Source organism: Fulmarus glacialis, unplaced genomic scaffold (genome assembly GCF_000690835.1).
Source record: "Fulmarus glacialis isolate BGI_N327 unplaced genomic scaffold, ASM69083v1 scaffold46640, whole genome shotgun sequence".
Taxonomy (NCBI): Eukaryota; Metazoa; Chordata; class Aves; order Procellariiformes; family Procellariidae; genus Fulmarus; species Fulmarus glacialis.
In genome coordinates, this window is record NW_009190509.1 from 1 (window position 1) to 8,960 (window position 8,960).

Below are 8,960 nucleotides of genomic sequence, written 5' to 3' on the forward strand. Positions count from 1 at the left end.
CGGCTCTGGCGTGGCCCAGCGCCGCGGCGGCGGTCGGGGCCTGTCAGAAGTCTGTGGTAACTCCGCCGTGGGATAGTGAGCTCCGAAACTTGCAACAGCTCTTGCCAGCTAGTGATGCGTTTCGTGTAGGCCGCACATCTGTTTTTGCAAGTCTATATTTTCATGCTTTTTCTCCCCGTGTCCTGCCCTGTTTCAGTCACTAATCGAGCTCTTCGTGAACAGACTGGACTCAGTCGAATCGGTTCTGCCATACGAGTATGATGCGTAAGTACGTTGCAACAGGCTTCCAGAAGCGTTTGGAAAGCCTGTTTTCTGTTCTCAGTGCAGTGATGCAACTCCTGATACAATACACGTGTTTTTTGTAAGCGGTGTTTTGGGTCTAGGGGTGGAAGGGCAAATCCAGCGTTCAGTGGCAGCAATGAAATATAAGAGGGCAGAAAGGGTGAAGGCCACACCTGTGCCTCCTGACAATTCTCTGTTACTGTTAAAGGCAAGGCTGCTGGGTTTCTAATGGGTGCGTTTTTTCGAGCTGAGTACTAGATCTAGTGTTGACTGTTTGGTGTGTTTGAAAGTTCTTTCTGTTAGTCAAATCTAGGAAGACAGGAGCTGTGTGTTCCTTGTTTCTGGCAACTAAAAGAAATTGGAAGAAGAGTCATTGTTATTTTTTCTTTTTCCGCTAAAGCTCTGTGTCTAATTCTTGGGTTTTTCTATTTTGATTCTTGTCTGTGAAAACTATTACCTGCTTTTGCAGATATTGATAGGCCTACTAAGCAATGATACACAGTATGATTTGCAGTCTTACGGTTGGGCATACAGAAAAGAGAAAGTTGCAGGTGTTGTAGGTCTTACTCTGCAGTGCAACAGTAGCAGCAAGACCAGAGACTAGCTTGAAAAGCCCGTAATGTCTCTATTTGCATTAAACTGTATGGAAACCAATGAATTTAGGACCGCTTATTGAGGAAAAGTACTTATTCACCAAAGATAAGTGATTTTTTTAAATTTTTGTTTTTATAACCTACTGGTACCCGTGTTTAAATAACAAAGATCCAGAATGGTTACATTCTGTCTTCCATATTCAGCTGTTTCAGACTGTATGTAGTTGAAAAGAATGGCATTTGGCAGTGTGGCACATTAGTATTAAAAGCACTTCCCTTCTTTGGAACATATTTCACATTAAATACTATTTGTAAAGACTCCTTTAAGAAAGGGGTGTAGTTATTTTTCTGAAACTTTTTTGCAAGAGAAATGGACAGTCCATAGCATAGTCTTTTTTTCTTAATATGAAACATTCTATCGGTTGTTTAAATTGCCATTTGAAAAGGATGCTTGGACTAAGCATCATGCATTTTGTTAAAGCTACTTCAGCTGTGATGTATCTTGGTTGAAATTGATATCAAAATAATCATATAATATATGCCAAATTTCTTTGCAAAGGCACTGAAATTCTTACTAACAGTGGCTGACCCACCAAAAGAAGCATGAAAACTGCCATGTTAAGGACATAACTTAAGAAATTGGTTTAGGCTGATATTTACAGTTATATGTCAATTAAAAATTAAAGGTAATCTTGTCCACTTTTTTTCCAGTTTTGACTTCTGTCAAGATACGGAAGAGAAAAGACCATCAGAAAATCTTGGACAAGTGCTGTTTGGGGAGAGAATAGCGTCGTCTCCATATAAGGTTATTTTATACCTTGAAGTTGATCCTGTTTAAATTTGATAGTTGTCATTCTATAGACATAGCTGAAGACTTGATGACTGTGTGATTATTTTAATTTTTTTTTAATATAAGCTTTATACTGTTTATGTAATGAAACCAAAACCCCTTCCCCCCCCCAAAGGCATCTTAGGGTGGCTAATTAAAGTTAGGAAGCTGAGCCAGTAACCACTCTTCTTTCCTATTCCTCTGTGGTAGAGAAATCAAGAAACTATATCTTAAGCAGTTCTTTAACAGCTGGGTGTATAGTGTGTTAGGTGATCTGAAATCATTAGTTTTTTAAATGTAATATTGGAGGCTGTAAACTGGTGGTTCAGGAACTGTTTCATATACTTGGTTGTACTATTGGGCAGCTTCCAGAGTGGGAAGGAGAAGCCAAGTTGGGGCTTACTTCCAGCTTTTCCCTGCTTGTACACACTTAACATCTGTTGTCTAAAACCAAGTTTTTCATTGTTGATGCATGTCACTTGAAATCTTCTGTAAAATAGATGTATGGAAGTATTTTGTAGATTAGGTATGTAGTATTTTTCTGTCTCATGCTCTGCGTTAGCAGTGACCAAATGTAGCATCTCTAAAATGCTGTCCAATCAACTTGGGAAAATTATTGGCAGTAAAGGAGGTATGGTCAAACACTGACTCTTAATGCTTGAAAGCTGTATACTGTTCAAGAGCAGCTTCCAGACTGGGATTTGCTGGTGAAACTGAAAACTGGGCTATGTTTGTGTGTGAGGGTTGCTAGATAATCCAAATCCCTGTGAGAAAAAGAGGCAGCAGAGTTTGAGTCTGCTGCTGCTCAGTCATTAGGGACCTAGTCACATTTTTTCATAGGACTGTTAAGGAGGTGATGCCTCCTCCCTTGTGTAAACCGCTCCTAGAAGTCTCTTTTTCTTTGACTCTCTGAGCTAATGTAATTTCAAGTCTTGTGATTGCTGGCCACAAGAAGCTTTTAAATACGTAGCATGATAGGTCATTTGGGCTGGATACCCATTGAATAGATTAAGTATTTTAACAGTTACTTGTTTGAAATGGCTGCACACTACAGTAATTAGAAAATGCTGTCGTTGGTTAGCACTTAGGCATTGATAATGTTAGAATTTTCAATCATGTTTTAAGTGTGTTGGCTCACTAACAGGTAAATCCTAACTGGGCTAGAATAGAAGTTTGATATACAAATGTGAGCACGTTTGCATTAGGTGGTGTCTGCACTTGAAGCATAGATGCTGTGCAACTTGTTGCATTTTTGGCAGCCTTGTCTAATAACTTAGTCATCATGGGGAAACACAGCTAAAATTAACACGAAACATTCAGAAAGGGTGTAGTTAAAGTCTGGTTTAGCGGATGATGAAATTACCAAAATAAAAAAAATTGGTAAAAGAAAAAAGCAATACCTTTTCTACTAATCTTCAAATTTCAATCCTTAAGGTTTATCTGGAGGTAGTTTTATCTGGAGGTAGTTGTATCTGGGCTATTGAAGAGATTTTTAGCAATTGGAAAGGGGATTGCTAGTGCTGGATATACATAAATCTTGACATTTAAGTTAAAGCTTTTGTGTCGGAAATTCTGGCTTTAGAAACTTTTATAGCAAGGAAGTGAAGTATCTCAAAAAAAGTCAGCTTTACGTGAAAAAAGACTCTAAAAGATTTTTGAAGCAAAACTGAAATTATTTTCTTTGTGTGCTTTTTTTAACAGTTCACTTTTAAAAAGCAAGAAACATGCAAGAAGGTTTGTACAAGATCATATGACCCAGGAAACAATGCCGATAAAAGCAAACTGGCTTTTTTGAAGAAAGGAATGCAGCTGAATTATCAGCATCACTGGTAAGCTGTGTACTTAAGGTTGGGGTTTTTTTTGCTGCTTTTTTACCTTGTTATCTATGTTCTGAGTGGTTGCTTTCTTCCTTCTATGTGATAGTTGTCCTCTACTGTGCATTTTGTGGGCACTACTGAAAACAATGTGCATTACATAAATGTTAAATTTCAATGTGAAATAAGGTGCATCCCTTTCTGAGGACGTGTTCTTTGATGATCTCTGTCTAGGATTATCGATAACATGCCTGTAACGTGGTGCTATGATGTGGAAGATGGACAAAAATACTGTAATCCAGGATTTCCAATAGGATGTTTTGTTACTCCAGATGGTAGAGTTAAAGATGCTTGTGTTATAAATGTAAGTGGTGGAACTTTTTTCGTTAGTATTTCAGATGTAATTTCATTTACAGTTTTATTTTTAAGCTTTCTTTTCCTGAGAAGGAACAGATACCCATGTAAATATGGTTAATATTCAGAACGTGGGCATTGACAAAGCTGAATGCTGCTTCTGTATGCAGTTTCACTGATACAATTGTCCAAAAAAATGTTCATGTACATCTTTTGACCAATATAGATAAAGCTATAAAACAACCGTATTGGTGTCTAAAAGCCTTAGAAAATTGAGTTTTTGTTCTGAAATTTCATGTGTATCCATCCTTGTACCTATTCATTCTTTGTCCATGCAACTAAGTCATATTTGTGTGCAAGATCTTCTTTTACCGATTTTAGATAGAAGCTTTCTAGTGAAGACCTAGAAATAAGCACCGTGTTCTAGTTGCAAAAGTTATGTCTAGCACAGTTTACAAGTTAAAGGTGTCAGGATTTTCCCAGATGGCTGGAAGATAACAAACACAGCTGTGACAGGGAAGAATTATATTGACAACAATTTGAAATGTGTCAGTCATCCTGGGAGTTCCATGGTGAACTAGTACAGTTACAGATAGTAGTGATACAGTTTTATCTCTTCTGGTGTGAGGGACCACACTCCTCGCTATGGCTCTGCTCTGCCACATGACTTACTGCTTATATGCAGTGCAGTCAATTTATTTGTATTCAGCAGGTCTGATGCTTCTTGGAAGTGATGCATTTATCATGCATGTTCAGTTTACTTGGTCTACAGTCACCTCCCAACTCGGTTACTCCTCAAGCTCCCTAGACTATTGAAAATGGTCTGTGAGTTGAATAACCTGTTCTAGTTAGGTGTTCAACTCCATTACTTCGTATGTGAGGTTGTTGTTATGTTAAATTGGTACTGTGTATGTTGTGTTGGAAGCTATCTGGTACACAGAAAATGGTTGTAGCAAAGTCAGCAACTTGAATGAAAAGTGTTCTTTTTAGAGGGGGGCCTTTATACATAGGCAGCAGTGGTTGAATTTTCTAGTGAGCACTTAGGGAGCTTGTACTGTATATCCATGAAGTGCTGTGCAAATTGTGTGTGCTAGCTGTGGTGTGGATGCTCTGCCAGTGTAGCTGTCATACCCAGTGTCAGTTTTAGTCTGTAGATTCTAATTGTGATGAGAACGTTGCATGGCATAGCGCTAGAGGGATGATTGTTACATGGGCAAGTAAGAATGTAGCACCGTGGATATGACTAATCTCTGGGCTGAGTTGGGGAATGTTGTCCTCTTCTGGAAGTACACCTAAATACCTATTCTAGCAGACATAATTATCTCTTTAAAAATGGGGGCTGGAAAGGGTTGTTATCATGCAATAGCACAGCTGCAGTTCATCCTCGCATTTATGTGGCTGGAAGCAGAGGAAACGGATACCTAAAGATGGGGTTATAGTATGAGACAGGTATGATTCCAGTCTTATCCCGATGGGAATCTTGATCATGGTGAAAGAAGAGGAATCCAGATAAATTTAATGCAAGACACCTTCATATTTTGTTGGGAGGGGGCAGGGGATGGAAGTTGTTCGACAATTGGAAAATGGCTAACATACACAATAAATAAAGGAATTTTTTTACTTGGAAACTCAATTAGCAGTCTGTCATCCTGGTCCCTTAATTCAAATTAAAGTTTTTTAGACAATGACAGTGTTGAGGAGAGAAGAAAATCCAAGTCAACTTAATTGACTTGGTATCATCTGAGCTTTATGTAGTTCTTTGTAATTCGAAATTCTGAAAGGATAGGGATGACAAAGCAGAATAGCTACTGAAGGTGAAAGGTAGTTTTTTGAAGCAGAATCTGGTTTGTAAGCTGTGGTAGCTGGAATGTCTACCAGGAAGACTGGGGGAGTGGGGGAAGAAATGGTGAATCTGAATTACTTGTATTTTGAATAAATACATCTTTGAACTTGTTTTGGCAGCTTTTTGTGGTAAATACAAAAATGGTGTTAAATACATTTAAATTTTACTAGTGACACAGATGTGATACTTTATTATGTGGGTTTGTATTTATATAATACAATATAATATATAGAAAAATATATAAATACTTTATACAGGTATATTAAAAAAAGTGAATGTTGAAGTATTTCCCAGTCTTTCTTACTCCTTCATTGGACAGTAGTCTCATTTTAAAGTTCTTGACTGCTTGCGCCCTCTCCTGTTGGAGAAGTTTCTCAATCTCTTCGTGATATTTTGTAGTCAGAGTTTAACAAGAAGAACACTTTCTACCTCTTCAACCACGTTGACATAACAATCATGTACCATAGTGGGAAGGATGAAAACTGGCCTGGTGCAAGACTGGTGATGGCGAGACTGAGACCGCAAAGGTAATTGTGCATTAAAGGAGCAAGTTCTAGTGCTAGGGAGTCCTAACAGTAGTTGCAAACTTAAGAATTATACTTGTCAATAGGTTCTGAGGAACTGCTTATTCTGAATTCTAATAAGGTTTTCAGTATACTAGTTCATAGCCGGAACTGTATTTACAAAGAGTAGTTCCACGACTGCAAATGTCATTTAACTTTGCTTTTAAAATGTTCGCTAAAGTCCCTCCTGATGGAAAAACTGCTAATGCAGACTCTTATAACCTGACACAAACAATAGGTGCTTTCTCATGTTTTTATTGATTTACATCTGGGTGTGCATTCCTTTCTTTCAAAAGACATGTTTTCAGATACATTGAGAAACATCCTGTAACTGAGCGACAGTTTCCAGGATAGGTATTCAGAACAGCAGAAGACGACAACTAATTTTCGAAGAAGACGAACTTATTTTCTTAAACAGTAGCTTCTTAGTTTCTGTGTTTCTGAGTTGACCAGGGAGGAGGTGCAACAATTCAGAGGTCAGCAGCAGACTGAAGCGATTACTTTGGCCTCTTGTCAGTCTGTTCATGCACAGTTCATACTTACCTGTATTTGAAAACTGAAGTCTGTTTATGAAATTTCAAAGTAGGTTGATTTTTTTTTTTAGCTAAACTCTTCCCTCTTTTCTACAGAGACTAAGTACATTCTTAAATTACACTACCACAGTTTCTCAAGTCATACAGACATGTATGGTACAACATGACTCAGGTATACTTGTTTTTTCTGTTGCAACAGTATAGTGTGTTTCTAGTGAATTATACTTGCTATGCAAGTTTATTCCTTCCATTTACATCTGATCTGAGATGGTGGCAAGAAGATTCTACCAACCTTACCCATTGTTGATTAATGCTTTATCAGTTGCATCCTGAATGGTTGAAAAATGAGAATTTGTCTTTTCACCAGTAATGCAGACCACAAGGGGGCACAGTTAGGTTGCACATAACCCTGATTTTGTCATTCTCTGACCTGGTGTTTTGCTCGGTGCTTTGCTTCAACCTTGAAGCTCTCCTGATGGGTAATATTTGTGGTTGGAGCACAGTTTTTATTATTTTGTGGCTTGACTTAGTTGTTGACATATAATAATGCATACAAGGTAGAATTGTTTATCTAAATTGGGTAAATACAACTTGTGTGAGAGGGAAGCTATTTTCCAGTGTTAGAGGAGGTTCACAGGAATGAATTCAAGCAAACCTTAAGGTTTCTTTGACCTTCTATAGTTGCAGTATTTCTAAGGTACTGCAGAGAAAGGTTTGCATATTTGAACTTTAGAATGTAGGATGTTGTTCTGAGTTGTTCTATATTTTTTAGAGTACACAAGACTGACAAGAGGTGAAATTAGTCCACTTGTATAGGAATGGAAGATGGAAAGGTCATTTCTTTTGCCCCAGTGTAAAATGATGATAGTAATTAAAAAAAAAAAGACACTCCCAAATCCACCAAAATAAAATAAAATAAACACTCTTCTCCCTATGAAACTTGAGGGAAGGTGAGAACCTGTGGGAGATTGCTAAGAAATTCTCTTCCTTACTGACGAGCACGCACTGAGGTTAAGTCCCTCACCAATAGTGTCATCTTGTTAAAATGTGGAAGGGAGGTACGATGGCAGAGAAGGGGTATTTTGTGTTAAAACTTACCATCTTACCTGGTGAAGATCTCCAGACTTCACAGCCCCATTAACCAAGCAGCATGTTAGCTTAGGACTAGGACTTCATTCTGATCATGGCAGAAAAGTGAAACCGCATCTCGTGACCTTTCAGAGGTCTGTGGTTCTTGACTCCCACATGCTTAGCAAACAACTTTACCTATAACGGTCTAAATGCTTAGAAGTGTGAACAGATATTAACTGAATGGAGGATAGTGATCCAAGTTCCAAATCCCTAGGATGCTTTCTGTGGAGTTTTTAGCTCTCACCACAAATGCTTGTGAGAACTAGTGTTCAGTTCTGGTGTGGCTTTAAGGCTGTTACAGAAATTCTGGATAGTGATACCTAATTATATACATGATTTTCTTTTTCTTGTATTATCTCTTGCTAAAAACATGAGTATTAATAAAAATATATTTTAAGATCTTCAACCTTTGTTGGTAGAAGAACAGAAAAGCAGGTTCTCAAAGAAGTTGAATAGCTGGTACAAAATGATATACACAGCTCTCCTTTTTTTTTTTTTTTTTTTTAAATAAAAACTTTTTTTAATTACCATAGAAAAGAACTTGTGAAAATTCATCTTGTAGAGCATATGCAATTTTATTTAACTTTTTTTCTCCCCCTGCCCGTTAGCTACAAACATACAGATGAGAACAACTTAAGTTGTGAAGGTCCACCTATGGAGATTCCTGGAGAATTCACCAATAAACTGAATTTGATTTACACTTACTCTGTGACATTTGAAGTAAGTATTGAATCTGTTACATGAATATGTGATTCCCCAAAAGAATGAAATCAAAACAAATGGATAATTTGCTAATAGCCATAACTGGATTAAAGCGGTGTAAATTCCGTAAGGATGGTCTTGTGAAGCAGTTTTCCCAAAACCTATTACTTTTCCATTACTGTGGTTTAAGTGACACTTGGAATGTATAAATAAAGACTTTTTTTTGCCCTGTTTTATTACTAATAGAAAGGTAGTAGCTTGAATAACTGCAAGAGTTGTCTTCCTTGAGGTATGCTCTATGTTTTCAGAGTTCGGT

General features: G+C 37.6%; 1 protein-coding gene across 1 annotated transcript; it reads left to right on the plus strand.

Annotated features, from left to right (window-relative positions):
• Positions 1–196: 196 nt before the first annotated feature.
• LOC104082523 (transmembrane 9 superfamily member 2-like) lies at positions 197–8,662 on the plus strand (the record flags this gene model as incomplete). The annotated part of the gene is made up of 6 exons (XM_009585675.1): positions 197–264; positions 1,587–1,680; positions 3,406–3,533; positions 3,753–3,882; positions 6,115–6,242; positions 8,551–8,662. Coding segments are annotated over 6 exons (660 nt in total), but the record flags the coding sequence as incomplete, so codon positions are not given.
• Between the last annotated feature and the right edge of the window lie 298 nt (positions 8,663–8,960).